This window comes from Marmota flaviventris, chromosome 18, assembly GCF_047511675.1.
Source record: "Marmota flaviventris isolate mMarFla1 chromosome 18, mMarFla1.hap1, whole genome shotgun sequence".
NCBI lineage: Eukaryota > Metazoa > Chordata > Mammalia > Rodentia > Sciuridae > Marmota > Marmota flaviventris.
This window is the reverse complement of record NC_092515.1, coordinates 62,114,512-62,133,822: the sequence shown is the minus strand read 5'-3', so window position 1 is coordinate 62,133,822 and position 19,311 is coordinate 62,114,512. Positions and strand designations below refer to the sequence as shown.

Here is a 19,311-nt window from a genome sequence, read left to right as displayed (position 1 = left end):
CCCTGGCTACACAAATCAAGAAGTTACACACGTTTCCCTGAAGGGCTCAGTGGCTCTCTCAGAGCCAGGCAGTTAAGCAACATCCAGAACAGGTCAGAAAGACCAGGGGAGGCTCATTAAATCCTCAGAGGAGTTTCTTTGTGACAACAGAAAGATCCATGATAGCATTAAGAGAGTTCTTACAAGAACTGGGAAATTCTAGCTTTGAGCAATCTCCAACCCTTGGCTCATCAGGAGGCAGCTAAGCATAGCACAGAGCAGGCGGTGAGTGGGTGGGTGGCTACAGAGTGTCACGCACATCCTGCCATCTGCTGACCGCCCAGGTGCTGTCATCAGATGCACTCAGGGTCAGCAGAGGCGACCTAGGCACCCATCTTTACGACTCACAGGAGCAAGTTCTCATGTGAGTTCCACCCTGTAAGACCTGCTCACCACAGGGACAGTTCTGAAAGGCTGCCAATGGAACCTGGCTGCACAGCCAGCACCAGTGCTGGGCAGGGCTTGGGGGGGACAGTGCGCTCCAGAAACCAGGGAGGGGAAGTTGCTTGAGAGAAACGCAACACCTGGTTCTGCAGCAGTGGAGACAGGGGCCAGGTGCAGCAGACCCTCCTGGGCCTGGCCCACACTGTGAAGGGCACGTCTCAGACAGCCGCAGTAGGTCACAGCACACACCAAGACCCTGACCTGCCGAGGCCCTTCCAGAAGGCCAAAGTAGCATTTCTTAGCTTTCCCCGCCCCATCCTGGCCCACCTGAAGCCCCGGGACACCTCACACCGGCACATAAGTGCGAGGCAACCTGAGATGAGGCGACAGCTGAAGGAGGCATGTGCCGGACGGGGCAGTGTGTGGGGTGTGGATACAGAGGTGACCGTGACCCCACCAGGAAAACAGTGTGGCTTTGTGAGAACCAAGAACCAGAATGGTGAGTAGGTCCTGAGGTGGGCTAGGCCCACCTGATGGGAGCGAGAAACCTAGCAGCTTGTGCCCAGGGGCACCAACAGCTGTAAATGTGAATGTGACTCCAGTGCAAGCCTCCTAAGACAGTGGCAGCCTGGGCGACTCCCACAGGAAGGCCCCATGACCACTGGCATCTGTGACTCTGTGCAGGGGCTGGTCTCAGCCGCGCCAGCTGAGCACACCCAGCAGCCCGGCTTTGCAGAGCAGTTTGAGGCTGGCAGCGGGAATTCCCCTCCTGCACAGATGCGTTTTATGGAGCTGGTGGGAAGGCCCGGCTCTAGTTTAAATATAGCCAGGCCCAGAAGTGGGCAAAAGGTCTTCGAGGCCCAGTTATGAAATACCAACGTGAACCATGACGCAAGACTCGGAAAGGCCACGCTGCTGCTTGCCAGCCAGGCCTGCAAGGGCTGCCAGACATTCCTAGAGGACCCCAAAGAAAACAGGCTGGTCTCAGCACGCAGGGCTTGGGGCAAGAAAAAAGGGCCACCCCCAAACAGAAACAAGGGCGGAGTACAGCCACCTGGAGGCGGGGGCAGTGGTGTGCTGGCTGGGCGGGCCCGGGCCAGAACCCCTGCAGGAGCGCTCACCGCCTCTCCACGGCCTTTCCCGGGATGCAAGTCTGCTGTCTGTTCTTAGGTGAAAAAAGTTCTGTGTGGTAAACCCCCCATCTGTTGGAGGCTGTCCCACTAATAAAAGGCGGTCACACACGCTCTACTCCCAGAGTCAACTCCCTGGAAGAGTAGCTGCACTCATTCTGCTTCGAAAGGAAAAAGGAACAGGAGCTCTGCACTGGGAATTCTGCCCTGACGAGATGCTGGCCTCAGAGGATAACAAGACCCAGACCCCAGGACCCAGGATGCCCAGCACCTGGGAGGCTCAGCTGATTCCAGGTGACGACAGCCTAGCCTTGCTGACAGGCTGCTGGCTGGGCTGGTCACAGGAAAACAAGGCAGTGTTCTGGGAAGAAAAGAAAAGGGCTGAGAGTCAAGTTGAATGGGATTAAGCCAGGTCAGAAACAGGACACGGCTTTGCTCAGCTGCTGAGAAAAACTGTCTGATTTGGGACAAATGCCCTGAGTCCTGAGGGTCCTGAGCCTGCCTGTGAGTCTGGATGGGCCCAGACAGCCACGAGTTCCCCCGAGGCCCACTGATGCGAGGGTCCACCTGTGCACGTCTGGCCTGCCGCCCGGTGGCCACGCCAACCAACTCCCAAGGGCTTCCCTCTGGAGGCAGGTGTGCGGGCACTGCAGCTGTGCACCTGCCCCTGTGCCCAGCTGCGCACACTTCACCAGCACACTCCTCTACAGGAAGCACTGGAGTGGGAAGAGCTCCCGGTTTCTTGGACACCAGTAGGGGCTGGAGAGGGCCATGGCCAGAGTTGCATTTCTTAGTAGCACCTCCGTAAGCCACAGAGGTGGACTCCTGATGAGACTCAGGAAGCCACAGCTGCACTTGGCACAGTTAAGAGTCCTTCTTGCATCTGTGCTGAGACCAAGGGTCTGGACAGGTGTGAAGACAGCCATTTTATGGCTCTGGAAGGCAGAACAAGCTAGTTCTATATGCAGAAACCCTTCTGTAGTTTTATCAGTCCTACAACAATCAACTGAATTGCACCTGGCAGAAATGTAGGCTGCCATAAATACTAAATGCCTCAAAACATTTGTCAAATGTCAGCATCAGACTGTCCTGGGTCTCAGGACAGGCACTGAGACTGCTGCCCTCCAGGGGACAATAAGAAGTCTGTGATAATACAGTACTGGGGTACTAAGAGCTATGGGAGGGCAGAAGAAGTGGGGAGACCTCTCTTAGCAGGAATTTGAGCAAACCCTGTAGGAAGTGAGAGGCTGCCCACCCAGGAGAGGGGACGCTGCCAGCCAAGAGCAGAGGCGGCTGCGGCCCTGTCTTCCTAACAGTGGTCCAATGGACTGAGTCCAGGCTGAAAATGCAGTACGTTTTAGGAAAAGCAGGGAAAATAGTTTCCATAAAGAAAACAGGTTTAAGCCAGGCACAGAGGCACACAGCTGTAATGCCAGCTACTCAGGAGGCTGAGGCAAAAGGAACTGCACTTCAAGGCCAGCCTGAGTAACTTAATAAGGCTCTGCTTCAAAGTGAAATGAGAAGGGTTGGGGATGTAGCTCGTGGTACAGCGCTTGCCAAACATGCAGAGGGCCCTGGATTTGATCCCCAGTACTGGCGGGGTTGGGGGGAGGCCTGAACCTGGGTGCGGTGTTGTGCACCTATCATTCTAGCTAGGGCAGAGGCAGGAGGATTGCTTGAGCCTGGGAGCTTAGGGCCAACCTGGGAACACAATGAGCTCCTGCCTTGAAAAACGCAGGAAAGGCTTGAGAGGGCCCAACACCAAAGCAGCACTGGCTCTTCTGTTGGATGACTTCAGAGCCACTTTAAGAGTTCTTTGATTGGGGGGGGGGGGGCAGTACTGGGGATTGAAATCAGGGGCACTAGACCCCTGAGCCAGATCCCTAGCCCTATTTTGTATTTTATTTAGAGATAGGGTCTCACTGAGTTGCTTAGCACCTTGCTGTTGCTGAGACTGGCTTTGAACTCTTGATCCTCCTGTCTCAGCCTCCTGAGCTGCTGGGATTACAGGTGTGCACTGCTACCTGGCAAAAGTTCTTTAGAGCGCTTGCCAAGCAAGCGTGAGGCACTGGGTTCGATTCTCAGCACAACTTGTAAATACATAAAATAAAGGTCCATCAACTACTAAAAAACATTTAAAAAAAAAAAAAAAAAGAGTTCTTTAAAGCAGTCCTTTGTAGAACAAACTCTTTTGACACATGAGGAAACATGTGACTCATTCTGAACACTCTCTAGGAATGTCACTTGGACTACCACTGGCCAGTACAGCATATGATGAGATCCATCGCTGCACCTGGGAACGTGCCGTCAATCTTTGCACCCACTGGAGCTGCACACTGCTGCAGAGGGGCAATCCAGAGCCCACTCTTGCTAACAGTGCTCGCGGAAAGGCAGAGCCCAGCCAGGAGGACAAGGCATGGAGACAAAGGGCCCATTCTCGTCCTCTGATGGACAGTCGACCCTTCCAGATTCTAAAGGCTGAAAATGGGCCTTTTAAAGCGCAAATAAAGAGTGTTGTGAGAGGTGGGAGGGGAAGGAAGGGAGCAGGGGGTTAGCAATGATAGTGGAATGTGATGGACATCATTCTCCAAAATACATGTATGAAAACATTAATTGGTGTGAACATACTTTATATACAGAGATGTGAAAAATTGTGTTCTATATGTGTAATAAGAATTGTGATGCATTCCGCTGTCATATATTTAAAAAATAAAAGCAACTTAAAAAAAAAATCCCTGAGTTAAAGAAAATATATCTGCAGTGCATGGACCTTGGAAAGGCTTTGGGGCACTTCCCAATAAGGAGCTGCTTTAAGCCCAGCATGGTGGCGCACGCCTGTACTCCCAGTGGCTGGGGAGTTTGGGAGGAGGATTGTGAGTTCAAAGCCAGCCTCAACAACTGCGAGGATCTAAGCAACTCAGTGAGACCCCGTCTCTAAATAAAATACAAAATACGGCTGGGATGTGGCTCAGTGGTTGAGTGCCCCTGAGTTCAATCCCCAGTTATCCTCTCCCCTCCCCGCTACCAAAGAAGCTGTTTTGATCCCTTTCCCACATTTTGCCCCGTGTCATGGGAGGGTGTTGACACCAGCAAAGCATGAGATGGGATGGGATGATGTCATTATTAAGCTTTTTAGAAGAAGTCTTAGAACTCCAACGTGGAAAGGACAGTATCCTCAAGCGATGCAAGGGCAATGCATGTAGGAGAATGAGGCTGAACCCCTGCCTCACACTGTATACAAAATGTACCTTAAAGCGGCTCAACAGCTTAAAAATAAAAGCTGCAACTATGAAACTCTTAAGAGGAAACACCTCTTGTGACCTTGGATCAGGCAATGTCATCTCAGACATGATACCAACAGCACAAGGGTTCAAAATAAAAACAGATTCAAAATAAAAACAGATACCAATGACAACAACAGGACAGCACAATAACTGGCAGAATGGGGACGTGGCTGCCAACGAGAGACTCAGCAAGGGCCTGAATGCAGAATGTAAGAGCTGTTAGAGCAGCAGCACTGAGAGGCCAAACCGCAAGATGGGGAAGGGTGTGGAGAGAGACTTCTCCAGAGATGCACAAACGGCCAGTGAGCATGAGACAGGCTTGGTGTCTCAGTCCCCAGGGAAACACGCTGTGAGGCAGCAGCACGGGCACACGTGGGGACGGCCAAGGGGCAACAAGAGTGCTACAGAGGGGGTGGGGGGGCTGCACCTGGAAGACCCTCTGCCGGCCCTCAGGAAGCGACACCATCACCAGGTGACCTTGGGATTCCTCAGTGCCCGGCCCAGGAGAACTGAAGTGCACACGACACACAACAGTGTTCACAGTCACAGCAGCCAAAAGGTGTAAGGTTGAATGTGCACCAACAGTGAGTGAATAACGACAATGTGGCGTGGCCGTGATGCTGATCCAGCTACAGGAAGCAGTGAAGGACTGAAGCAGAAATGCTGTAACCTGGATGAACCTTAGGTGTTCTAAGGGAAAGAGGCCAGATGAGAAGACCACCGCCAGGCTCGGCCACCCCACACCCCCTGAACACGCACACGCACGAGACGCGGCCCGTGGTGCCAGAGCCAGCAGGTGGGGGTGGAGGAGACGGGAGAGGCTGCCAGTGGGTAGGGGAGCTCTTTCCGGGAGACGAGAGCGCTCTCAAGGTGGTGTAGTCAGGACTGCACAACTTTGTGATCACACCAGAAAGCACCCCACTGGGCGTTGTAACAGGCGCGCTGCGAGGCACACCCACTGTATCACAGTGAAGCTGTGGAAAGTGCACACACACAACTTGCCAATTCTCCGAGGCCAGCCTTCCACCCTAGTGCCACGTGCATTCAGACACACGCAGGGCGTCCTCCGAGTGCGGGCCCAGGCCCGGCCCTGCCTCTGGGCCTTGGCCTCGTCCAGCACAGCGTGCACAGGCGCTCAGCAGGCGGCAGGCCGTCGGCTTCCTGGGTGGAACGATGTGTGCGCTGCGTCCCAGCTGCGCAGTGCGGAGTGTGCACTACCCCACAGCGCACCTGCTTCTCTGCGCACTGCGCAGGCTGCACGTCCAGGGGCCGCCTCGCAGCAGCAGCAGGGGCCCATGCTCAGGACCCCACCCCCAGGACCAGGTGGCCTACCTTGGTGGCTGCGGGGAGCGGGGCTTTGGCTTCTCCTTCTCCTTCTCCCGCTCCTTGTCCCTGTCCCGGTCGCGGTGCTGTCGGTCCTTGTCTTCGCGCTTGGCGCGCTCGCGCTCCCACTCCTCCTTCCTCCGCTGCCGCTCCTTGTCCCGCTCGCGCTCCCGTTCGCGCTCGCGCTCCCTCTGCCGACGCTCGCGCTCCCGGTCGCGCTCCCGTTCGCGCTCGCGCTCGCGCTGTCTGCTCTCGCGCTCCCGCTCCCGCTCCCTTTCCTTGGTTAGAAAGGGAAACACGCGCGGTCAGCGGGCGGCCTGCTGCACCTGCAGCGGGAGGCGGGGGAGGGAGCAGGGGCTGCGTGGGGACCGCCCAGGCCACGGCGTGCCCAGGGGTCTCCGCAGAAGGCCTTACGATACAGGCAGGGGCCAATCGGAGAGCGAGGTGGCCCTGACCGCCACCCCCAAACCTGTCACCCGTCTGGCACGAGCTGTGCACAGCTGGCCTCCTGCACAGGACCCAGAGGACATGGCCTCTGCACACGCTCCTTCCTCTAGGATGGAGCCGGCACAGCTGCCCATGCCAGCAGGTGCGGGGAGGGCCCCCTGGGTGGTGCCTGGAGGAGTGGCCCCCCCGACAGGACCCTTGGTGCAGACGTGGGCACCCCTGAGACTCAGTGTCACAGCAGAATGAAGGCCGAGCCAGCACACCTCACAGCCTCTGGGCTTCTCTCCAGGGACACGCTGTGCACACCGGGCCTTCCTGCTGCCCCCACCCTCCAGCACAGGAGGGTCACAGTGCTGCCCTGGGTAGGGACAGGATACCAGGAGCCTGCAGCCCAACTCCAGGAGGAAGCTGCTCTGCAGAGCAGCTGGGCACCAGAGGGTCGGCCAGGGGTTTTCTGGACTACAGGGTCTTCTGCCCATCTGCTGAGCTCCTGGGGCCATGGCCACCTCCCTCTGGTCCTAAGAACTCCTGGCTCTGTCCTGAGTCACAACATAAAGCCTGCCAAACTACTTCTGAGGGATCTTTCCTGGCATGGTCTTTCCACGTCCCTCCCAGAGCAGAGACCTGGGCGCACAGTCCACAGCCACCGAGCTCCCAGAGCCAGAGTGACTCAGGAGGAAGCACCAACGCAGAGCACCCTCTGCCTCACCAAGAAGGCAGAGTGCTCAGAGACAGGTCCTCAGCCCGTGGACTACAGGTGAGTAATATGGCTAAGGAGACTCTCAGAGTCCCTTGAAAACTGGCATCAATAACCTCATGGGCGGTCTGACTTTACAAAGCACGGCAAGAACAAAGTCCGGGGAAGCCCCTGTGCAGGTTACAAGCATTCCCAGGGTACCCAAATCAGTCCCCCAGAAACCACCAGTATGGGCTACATCCGACCCTTTGGTTCAACAGCACCTGTGCTGGCAGAATGAGCTCACGCGAAAGCCCGTCAATGAAAGGTGCTTCTGGCCAGGTGCAGTGTGCGGACCTCCAGTCCTAGTGACTCTGGAGGCTGAGGCTGGCAGGGTTACGGCCAGCCTGGGCTACTGAGATCCCTTTTCAAAGGCGGGAGGTGGCGGTGGTTTTAATGGTAAATCAGTGACATTCACATCTGCACATCTGAGTCATACTTACTCGGTAATTATGGTACGGTTCTGTTTCTGTATATTGTACCCTGAAATTCTCGTACTGTCCACCACGCCAAAAGCGCTCTATTTCATAGTCATAGTAAGGATCCGCATAAGGCTCAAGTCTGAAAAGAGAGCCAGTAAGAAGCAAATCTTATCACTTAGGAATACTAGAGGCAAACATGCTACATGAAATACAAGCAAGGAGGACCCAACACCACGTTACGGAAACAACACACCATGACGGTATGGGACTTGGGCCAGGAAAGCAGGGCTGAGTCCGTACTAGGAAATCTGTAATGTGTGCTTACATCCAACAGCAGACCCGAAGAGAAAAAGCACAGAATCATGTGCACAGATTTCGAAAGCACATCCAACAAACACTCAATACCCATTCCTACTGAAAGCTCTCAGGAGAATGGGAATCCACACTCTCCCAACAAGACGGACAGAGGACCCTGGAGACCGCACAGCACCAGCTCGCTCTGTAAGGTACACGCAGACTCAACAACCCAGAGAGCTGATGAACAAGGACCCCGGTGAGGCAGAAGGATGGACAGAACCACTTGGAAACCAAAGTCCTCGTGGACATAGGTAAGGACTAGTTAGGAGACAGTGTGAGAAATTCATTCACAACACCAAGGAAGAAGAAAATCACTCAGGAACAAGAGAGTGTCAGCCAGAAATGGCAGGTTTATCCTGAAAAATACGAAGAACAGGCGAACAAACGAGAAGCCTTGGGCAGGCGGCTGAATGCCCAAGCCAGCTCTTCCTGCACTGCTCATAAGCATAAGCCCATTCCAGAGAACACCAGCGACCTTATTCATGAGGCTGCACAAGCAGATGCCCAGGTCACAGGGGAAGACATACCTACAAGCCAAGCCAATAAACCCCAAAAAAGTGCAGACACCCTCTGAGACACCACAACATCCTAAAGAACCCCCGCCGTTCATGTCATCCTGTGCATGAAAATAAACAACTGATGGGGGAAGCTGGGAGCCCAGAGACAGACCCAAGGACACAGGCCGGGGTGGCTCCTCACTGAATGAGGCACCTGACCACCCCCTGGGGAGACACCGGACTAGAGCCCAGCACACCTGGGCTTTGCACCAGCCACACCAGCTGGAGGATGGCAGAGCCACAGCTTTACTCCTCTCCTTGGGGAGGGGAGGAGGACAGGGAGTACATGTGGCTCGCATGGGTCCCAGACACCTCCAGGGCAGCAGACTGCTCTCTAGGAGCTCCCCTCCGAGATCACAAGGGCTATGGCAGACATGAACCCCCAAGGCTCTTGCAGACAATGCCTGCATTTTTCATTCCTGCAGAGCTCAGTACTCGGTGGGTCTGTGATGGTGAAGGGTGCTGCAGACATGCAGGGGCAAGCAAACACCCTGAAGTGGGCCTGGAGAAGAGAAAGCCAAAGGCCCCCAACACCATCAAGTCTCAGGGCTACGTGTTCTCTGACACCAGGGCTCTGCCAGCATATCTGTTTTGGAAACATCATTTAAGCTAAATGGAAAGGCCTCTTTCTTGCAGAGTTTCCCTGGCACACAGGATGAGCCAGACAAAGACAGACAGCTAACAGAATGGAATGCACACACTTCCTCAGCCTGGCTCGAGGTGGGCACCCATCAACATGCTGCTGTTAAGTGTGAGCTTGCTCACAACAGACTTCTCAGGCACTGTCTTGAAAAACACTGAGAAACATCTGTAATGAACCTGGAGGATGTTTGCTCAATTCATTGATGTAAAAACAAGTTCCACTCAAGAGTATCATGGTCTCCACAATCATTTCCCAAATTGTGTTTTGGGAAACCTGAGCTGTCAATGGGCCTCGCCCAAGGGTAGGCAAGGTTGGGCTCCCTGGCTGCATCTGGCAGATGGGATCGTGCACTCCTGGTCTGTAGAGTCTCTGATTAATCAGCGGGCACTGCAGTGTCCTGCACATACTCTGGCAGACGGCAGAGACGCTCTGCATGACAGGTCTTCTGTGGGCCTGGAGCTCTAGGTGCACTACATCACCAGCAGGGTCCATGGGGCGAAACTGTCCCTCTCTGTAGAGGAGGTGGTTTCTGTCTACAGTCCACCCAGGAAGTGGCATGATAAGGTGCAAAGTGAAGCTGCTAGAGAATATGTAAGAATTAAAGTTGGGAGCTAGAAGTTTAGAGTTCAACCCCTTCACTTCAAAGACAAGGAAACGGAGGCTCAGAAAATAATACTAAAGATTCTAAAACATGCACCTCTGCTTTTTATCCCAAGTTATAAAGTATCTCTCAAAGAAACACAGTCTTGCAGGGATAGCACCTGTGCCACCCTCTACATGCTGCGGTAGAGCGGCCTTCCCCACTGGCCAAGGAGGGCCCTTCAGCCAAGCCAGGCGAAGGGAAACTTGCTGGGTCCACTTGGAGCAACCCAGTGCCAATGGTTCCCTCCTCCCTGTCCAGCCTCACTGTCCACAGGCCAGCTGGCACCCTCTCAGTGGCCAGGGTCTCACTCCTTCTGAACTTCCTCTTAACCTCTCAGTTCTAGCAGTTTCAACTGGCACTGGCTCGCTCCCTCCATGGTACCCAGTCTCTCCTGGTTTTGCAGCAAAATGGTGAACACTTCCTCCCACTGGCCACTCTTTGTTACAGGAAGTGGGTGATCTATGTCTGGCTGGGACTCTGACTGGCAGTCTTCCCCCAACATCTACAACAAACACTGGGGTGCAGAGATACTGACTCATACAGCCTGGGAGGGGTCAGGCACAAAAGCCCCCACATCCACTCTGAGCACAGAGAATGTTAAAAAACACAGGAACACAATGCAGTCAAAAGCCTGCTCTCGGGGCTGGGGATGTGGCTCAAGCGGTAGCGCGCTCGCCTGGCATTCGTGAGGCCCGGGTTCGATCCTCAGCACCACGTACAAACAATGATGTTGTGTCTGCCGATAACTAAAAAATAAATATTAAAAAATTCTCTCTCTAAAAAAAAAAGCCTGCTCTCAGCACTGCCCGTAGCCTCAGCCCCACCTGCACAGCTTCAGCAGCTGAGGGCTGCTCCTGCACCACACGCAGGGAGGACTGGAACCACAGGCTTCTGCACCAAGGCCAGGGCACTCTGTGAAGTCTGTCATCAAACCCTGGCACTGAACCACCTCCAAGCAGACACACCTCACAGCTCCCCATTCCAGCCAGGGGAACGGGAAACAGGGTGTAAAAACTGCCCTTCTTTCCCTCCTATAAACAAGCACATGAATTCAGAGTACTCTGTACTTCCTGAAGTCACACCACCTCCTGAACGCTCACCAATACTCCAGGTGTGAATGACAATACCATCGTGCACACTTTGCTCGAGAAGAGGCTCCTGAGCGTCAGCCCCCTGCCCACGGTGACCCTGCAGACATCTGGGCCACACTCAGTTCTGATTTAAACGTCCTTCTGCCATCTGCCAACATCCATGTGCAGAACTTCACTAGAAGGATGTGCATGTGTTCCCGTCCACAGGGAACCCTCCCAGCATATCCTGCAGGCAGACTCAACTCTACAGACGGTTCCCTTCGTGCCTGTGATAAAGTCTAGTCTATAACTAGGCACAGTGAGAGGTTGACGTAATAACGTCGACTATGACGATATGGGGTGACCAGAGTTACTTAAATTGCTCATCTCTGGAACTTTCCAGCTGAATTTTTGACCACCGGCAACAAACGGCATAATGCAAGTTGTGAGTAAGGGGCTCTGTGCCTGTGGTCTCCACCCTGGGTCCTGAGCATGGGCCCCACTGGCAGGACTGGCACCACACAGTGTGCGCCTGCCTGCCAACTTTGCAACATGAGCACTGCCCCAGGACCCAGGTAGAGACAAGTCAGTGGGACCGCTGGGTGAGATGGCGGTCAGTTCCCAGGACCCGTGCCCTAACCTCACTGCTCTGCCAGCAGAAACCTGGCCCATTTCTGTCCTTTGAGTGTAAAGCACCATCCCTAGGGCAGAAGTGGGCAGGGGAGGCAGCACTTCCCAGGCCGCGTGATGCCTTAGAATCTGACTCATTCAATTCCGCGTACTTTCTCCACCACGACTTTTAAATGCCAGCACTAAAGGTTTGGAGGGCAGAAATAGCACAGTATGGACAGTGAGAGGGCCACAGCGGCCACGCCCTTGGACTGCTGTGGCAGACGGTGCACATTCCCTGGCTCCTGGTCACCAGCAGAGTGAGGAGAGAGACACACCTAGGGGCTCCAGGGGCTTCCTTGACAGCTGCAGCCACCACAGGGCCCACCACCAAAGGCCAGCAAACAAGGGGAGGCGACTGCAGAGGGTCTGAATTAGCTCAGGGGTGGCATTTCCACACCTTCAAGGACGGGTGGCACCAATGCCAAGGTGCCTTGAGACTCACATGTGGCCACTCTCACCAGAGCACTCGTGAGCGGGGGGCCACTTGATCCCCCCCCTTTGTGTTGGGGAACAAACTCTGGCTTCTGTTTGCTAGGCAACTGCTTTCCACCACGCTCTCCCACCCCCTGATCTTCTGTAAGAGGAGGAAGAGCAGAGCATTCCTTACGCTGTATCTCTGACATCTCTCGGGACCCGAGAATTCCAATCTCGGAAAACTTCATTTTCTTTGTCAAACTCGCGTTCATCTTCACCAATGGTCACCGTGAACCTTTTCTCTTCAAAATCAGGTTCCTGTTCTTTTCGAATGGTTGCTTTTTTTAAAACCTACCATTGGAGGAAGAAAGAAGTCACAGTCACCGTGAGGGACGCAGGGAAAAGGTCTGCTGAGGCTGATGGCAAGGGGCAGACACAGGACCCCCAGCACCAGCACCTCTCGGGACGGGCATGAGAGCAATGCTGTGGCTCATGCATGCGCAAGTGAGGCACAATGGAGCCTGTCACTTCCTGTGAACAGTGGAGGGACAGGACCAAGGTCCTTCGGTAATGAGGACCCAGTGTGGTGAGTATGCACAAGTGTGTATACTCAGAGGGCGTGTGAAAGGAGGGGCGCTGTCTTCCTCTCCCTGGAGAATGACCAGAGCACTAAGCAGGAGCCACACCGGGCAGTGACAGAAGCCCCAGGGGAGCAGATGCTGGGCCTCAGGCGGCGGGGAGTGGGTCCTGGGCAGTGGGCCCCATGGAGTGGCTGGAGTCAGCCCTCTGTCTGCTAGGCTGCCCCAACCACCTAAAGATGGCATGTCTGTGTTCTGGGCTTGGCCTCCCTGGCCTCTTGGGGTGTGCCTGTGACCTGGGCCAACTCACAGAGACAATCAGACACCATTTCCACTCTTTTAACTCTTACAGGAACCACAGCAATACCCCATAGCTTCCAAAGCTCTGACTAGGTTTTGGTGCAAGGCAAGCCCATCATGGAGCCTCCTCAGGGCCGCTGGACCGTTACCTCCTTGGCATGCCGGAGTCCTCGCTCCCAGGCACTCTCTGTTGGAGGTTCTGGAGGGGGTGGAGGCAAGATCTCATCGACCACTGGCCCACCCTATTAAAAAAGTGGAAAAGTTGATAAGGCAAGCAAAACTTTAAAATCTAAAGGAAACGAAGCAAAACATCAACTAAAACACAAGCTCGCTGCACATGACTGACTCTCCCGCCCAAGCCTAAAGCGTCCCCCAAAACATCCAGGGCCACTCTGCATAGAAGCGTCCAAAAGGGCCACTCTATGCCTCTCCCCAGCCAGAAGATGCCTTGTCCACGAGGCATATACAAATTTGTCTTAAGCCTGAGATTCAGACAGTGCCCAGATGTTCAATATGCTAGCAATTAAAGAAGAGGTGTTCACGCACCCAAGGGTTGGCAGGCATCAGTGGGTGAGGTCCAAGAGGCGGGGCACCATTAGGCGGGAAAGGGTCAGCTTTGGTGATGAGGGAGTAGTTCCCTTTGTCGTTCACTCCGGGGTGTATGAACCTACAATTCATTCCCCAGGTACAATTTCCTGGGGAAACAAAAGTCAGGTCAATAAGGATGCCAGTAGCCTAACTGTATGGGCAGTGACTGGGATGAGCAGCAGCAGCATGTACTAAAGACCCGGAATGTTCTATATGGCCAGCTAGTGCTCCAGCGGTCCCTGGATGAGGAGATGGGTGTGCTGAGCCTGGAGAGACCCAGAGCCAGTGGCTGCAGTCAGGGTTGCCTGGCCTCCCTGCCCCTCCACAAGGCCAGGCAGCCTCTTGCACACGAGAGCGCCACAGCAGGCAGGCTGAGCCACCTGGGCCCTGGCTCAGCTGAGAGCTTCCGAGACAGACTCCCTAGAGGATCCCCAGGCCCTGTTTCAAAGTCACTTTGTGAGGCGTGCATGCAGTTAGCCTCCATATCTGCAATTTGTACATCCATGATTCTCCAAATGTAGACTGAAATTATTCCCTGCATCATTATTAAACCTTTACAGACTTTTCTTGTCATTACTCCCTAAACAATACAGTATAACAACTGTTTCCACAGCACTTACACTGTGTTGGGCACTACCACTGATCTAGAGATGACTGAGTCTATGGAAGGCTGTGTGCAGGCTCTCTGTGAGTGCTATGCCTGTCACACCAGGACTTGAGCACCTGAGATGTCGGCATCTGTGGGGATCCTGGAGGATACTAAGGACAGTTGTGTATATCAATGAGCATTAATTAAAACAGAAAATTCTCAGAGCTCTGCAGACCCAAGGTTCAGTGCAGAGACATGCTGCAGCCTCCAGGCAGCCTCTTCAGGCACAGAGAACATTCACACTGAAGTAGAAATTGATGGGAAGCACTGACAATTACCAGAGTTCTGCAGGTCTATCCCAGGGTGATCTTCACCATCTCCATATATTTGTACTTCCTTATCAAAATTCTCAGAACCACTCTGGGATATTTCTGGGACTTAAAAATGTGTGATAAATTAAAGACACAGCGATGATTATAATAAAACTACGCTTTTATACTTTGCTCACAAAGAATCAAAACTGATTTTCAGCAACAGAAAACCAGGATCATTAAGGGAAACCAATAAACTTTTCAGCACAAAATGTATAATGCCTTATCAGTGACTGAACTGCTTTTTTTAAATTTATTTTTTTAACAGAATATACAACGGGTTCAAAAACAAACATGGCTTAGAGGATCTACATAGTTTTACAAAACATTTTCAGTGGGTAATATGTAGCTAGATTTTAAGTAATTTAAAAATATATGTTCAATCCAAAACAATGATATTCGTTTTGAATATTTCTGTCAACAAATCACGTTTTCTCTTCTATAATTAAATAGAAACAGTCATTAGGTATTTAGGAAAAACAAACTTTACTTTTAAGCGTTATGAATAAAGCTGGTATTAAAACCAACTCAATATAACATAATAGCATTTGGTCTAAATTAAACATGAAATAAAGTATACTTAAAAAATTGTTTCTCTGGAAATTAAAAAAAATGACAAAATGACTTTTTAAAATTTCTAAAAATATTTAAGAGAACAGATGTAAGTCAAAAGCAGCTGGAAACACTCTTCTGTGGGGTTGGGGTCCCCAGGCCTCAGAGGGCTCAGAAGCCAGACTGCAATCAGGCATGGAAGAGATCACAAGCACCATCCACTTCACAATCCAACCCACAACATCCATGCCACAGTTAACGTTGTTTGTTATTAAAATATAACAAAAGCTTACTGTAGAAAATTTTCAAGTACAGAAAAGTATTAACAATATAAATCACGCTTTTCTGCAATTTCCTTATCATATATATCTGGGTGGTAAATGAGCAGATATTTGCTATTTTTCGATATTCACAAATTTTCAAGACAAAAACCAAAGCACCACCCATAGGCCCACTACCAAAAGACACCTCAGGGCACGCATGTAGCAGGAGAGAAACGAGGAACAGGTGCGCCAGAGGAGGCCATGGAGCATGGGGAGGAAGGTGAGAGGGGGCCCAGGCATTCTGCCAGATGCAGTGACAACGCCCGGCCGGCTCCCCGGGCCGCCTATTACTGGCTGCTAAGCCAGCACCCGCTGAGAAGGGTCCTGAGCCCTGGCCACCCAAGCAAAGAGGAAGAGGGCTCCAGGAAGGAGGAGAGCTGTCTAGCAAAGGGCAGACACAGAACAAGAGTGCCTAAGCCCAGCACCAAACCACTGGGACTGAGGGGAGGGGAACCTTGACGCCCCATCAGTACATTACTGTCATCATTTTAAAAGAATTTGTTTAAAAAAGGCAATGGAGGGCAGGGTTGTGGCTCAGCGGTAGAGCACTTGCCTTGAATGTGTGAGGCACTGGGTTCGATCCAGCATCACATAAAAATAAAGTAGAGGGGGGCTGGGGTTGTGGCTCAGCAGTAGTGCGCTCGCCTAGGACGGGCGGGACCCGGGTTCGATCCTCAGCACCACATAAAAATAAATAAGTGAAATTAAGGTATTGTGTCCAACTACAACTAAAAAATAAATATATAAAGAAAAAAAGTAGAGGTATTTGTCTATCTACAACTTAAAAAAAAAAAAAGTCAACAGAAGCAAAAATACAGATGTTTTAGAACAGCGAGGTCTTCTGCTTGTTGTTTTGGTATGTCTGGGGATTGACCCCAGGGATGCTCTACCATTGAGCTGTACCCAAGCCCTTTTTATTTTTTATTTTGAGGCAGGATGGCCTCAAACTTGCCATCCTCCTATCTTAGCCTCCAGAGCTGCTGGCAGCGCAGACCGCGCTGCCTCACCCAGCTGGTTGTCTGCTTCTAAATGGAATTTCACAAACACAAAACCTGGGTGAACTGCAATTCTGTGGGCATAAACAAACGCTCACTCTTCCCGTGCTAGGACTCTGCAAGTGGAAATGGAGACAAGCCAGAGCTGTCGAGACAGGCCCGGCAGCTCCTTCCCCCCTGCAACATCTAAGTGCCACCCTCAGCACATGGGGCTTCCCAGGAAAAGAGTATTCTTTTCTTAACTGGAGGGTGGGCACCTCGGCAATTCTACCCTTTTTTAAATTCAGCTTTATGCCCTATAGACACTGTATATGTTATACACATGTTTCATGATAACACAACTAGACATGGAAATGCAGGTAAATAAAAGTATCCACAGCTGTGAAAGGCAGCCAGTGAGGAACCCTTCCTACTCCGGGCCTCCAGGGCCCTGTGCCAAAAGCAGTCCTTAACTTACTGGACCAGTGAACCTCTAAGGACACACTTGCCAGTTTCCCTTGTGTACACTGTATTACTCTGTGTTGCTTTTTGTCACTGAACAATATAGCTACAAAAAAGGAACCCATGCCTTAATAGAAACAGACCCAAACTGTGTCAGTGACACAGATACAACATATGTACAGGAAACTGCTGCACCTCTGGCCTGGCAGTTGCTGGCCACAATCCCATGTCCAACAACCGGGGATCCCTCTTTCCTAGTGTGAGGTCACCAGGAGCAGCATACACAGTGTCTGTGGTGTGCAACTGCATGAGAGCTCATGTGTGTTGGGTCCAGACTACCAGAATCTTAGTTTTTGATTTGTTGAACAGCCAACCAATCCCATCCCTCAGACACACCATCCCCACATGTGCAAAGGTACTGCTAGAACAGCTGAGGTAATTTTACAGTGTTTCTACTTCCCACACAAAGTACCTGCTTTATACCCTAACTGTAAACAAAGCCTTCTGACACAGTGATTATATTTAAATTCCCCTCAGTCTCTTCTTTCCTGTTAGCCTGCATAATTCCAAGCAGGTAATAAACAGAGGTTGTCTAGGTAAAGAAAAGGTTAAAGTGCTTCAGTGGTTTTCAAAAACACTTCACAAAAGGAAGTCAGAATAAAAAAAAAAAAAAACAACAACAAAAAACCCAGTAACTAAGCTTAAGAGCAAACCAAAGAGCTCCGAATCTACATGTTGACAGGCCCGAAACCCAGTGAACCTCTGCACACCACGGGCACCAGTGACCACACAAGGACTCCTGGGTCGTATCCCTCCTCAGCTCACCACAGCAGAGGCGAGGCAGATAACCAGGCTCATTCAGTGAGACTCAGGATGCTCGTGTGGCAATTGAGAGAAGAGCACAACTTCTCAGCTGCTTCTTTAAGGAGCACAGACTTGAGACTAGCAGTTTTCTTAACCTTTTTTCCCAGCACCCTAGGTGGCCTGTTTATGGGGGTCATTTCTAGTGATATTTTCTGCATCCAAGCTAAATGAGAAACCTCAAATATATTTCATGAATCTACTTAAAAATAAATCAGGGGCTGGGGATGTAGCTCAAGCGGTAGCGCGCTCGCCTGGCATGAGTGTGGCCCGGGTTCGATCCTCAGCACCACATACAAACAAAGATGTTGTGCCCGCCGAAAACTAAAATAAATAAATAAATAAATATTTAAAAAAAAAAAGAATAAATCAAATGTCTGAAAACATAGATATTCCATGAAAACATTCCTTGACTACTTGACAGGAGGAGTGGCATGAGGTCTCCTCTGGCAGCTTCGTCCTGCTGACAGCAGCAGGATGCTCCATCTGCTTCTGTGCTCCAGGGTGGTGCAACTGCAGAGAGGTGCTCACAGCCCCCCAGACACTCTTGCTGCTGTCCCCACAGGCCTCCAGATGAGTGCTGTGCAGTGGGACCCCACCTCTCATGAAGTTCTTGGTCTGTCTGCAACTCTGAGCGCACCTCTTCCCTGGCATGACTCTGCAGCACCACCCAGTGGTCAGGTGGAGAATTCGCTACACAATGGGAAGCAGATGTAGTCGGTGGCAGATTCCAATTTTCCAAAGTCTCATTTTATTTGAGAGTGCAGGTTTTAACACTGTTTGCAAATTGCCATTGTTCTATTTGAAGTGAGGGGCCCACATTCGTCCTGCCAAGGGCCTAGGCCCACAATGCTATGGTACATCTGTCTGTCATTTTTTCCAGGCACCATTCCATCACCTGTCACTCAAACCTCCAATGCACTGTCCCTTAAGACCCTCAAGTCCCTCTCAAGAGGCTTGGGTGTGGGGCGAGGGCTCCGTGCAAAAGGCCATCCCATTGTGCTGAGATGAACACTAAGGGATCTTTCACCATGGTGCAAAAGCTCTAAACTGGATTGTGGTGATCGCTGAACAACTTGGCAAATTCATTAAAAATCAATTAAAAACTGTACTCTTAAAATGTGTGAATTCTGTGGCATGTAAGCTGTACCTCTATGTTTCTTTATATATATATAGTTGTTGATGGACCTTTATTTTATTTATTTGTATGTGGTGCTGAGAATCGAACCCTGTGCTTCAGGCATGCTAGGTGAGTGCTCTACCGCTGAGCCACAACCCCAGCCCTATGTTTCATTTTTTTAGAAGACATTTACTTAAGTGTAAAGTTTAATTAAATTATAATGCTTACTGCTGTATAAGACGCTGAGTGGATCGGCACTCTTCATGAGCGCACGATGGTGAACACCTTACTACCAGCATGGACCCCAGGGGTCCCCAGTCCACACTCTGAGGCCTGCTGCTTTAAACACAAAAGAGAATGCAGGGATTTGAAAATGAACAAAAGATATTTCTTAAGGAAAATATACAAATGGCCAAGCAGCACATAAGTGGCTAAACACACACATTAGGAAAATACAAATCAAAACCATAAG

General features: G+C 51.6%; 1 protein-coding gene across 3 annotated transcripts in view; it reads right to left on the bottom strand.

Annotated features, from left to right (window-relative positions):
• Zc3h18 (zinc finger CCCH-type containing 18) overlaps window positions 1–19,311 on the bottom strand; it is a 51,630-nt gene that overhangs the window by 15,678 nt on the left and 16,641 nt on the right. For all 3 annotated transcript variants that reach the window (XM_027933072.3, XM_027933074.3, XM_027933073.3), the window contains 5 exons: window positions 13,546–13,694; window positions 13,149–13,241; window positions 12,315–12,472; window positions 7,787–7,904; window positions 6,170–6,438 (listed from right to left, as the gene is read on the bottom strand). In XM_027933072.3, the coding sequence (XP_027788873.2) occupies window positions 6,170–6,438; window positions 7,787–7,904; window positions 12,315–12,472; window positions 13,149–13,241; window positions 13,546–13,694 (787 nt within the window). The remainder of the gene's footprint in view (window positions 1–6,169; window positions 6,439–7,786; window positions 7,905–12,314; window positions 12,473–13,148; window positions 13,242–13,545; window positions 13,695–19,311) is intronic.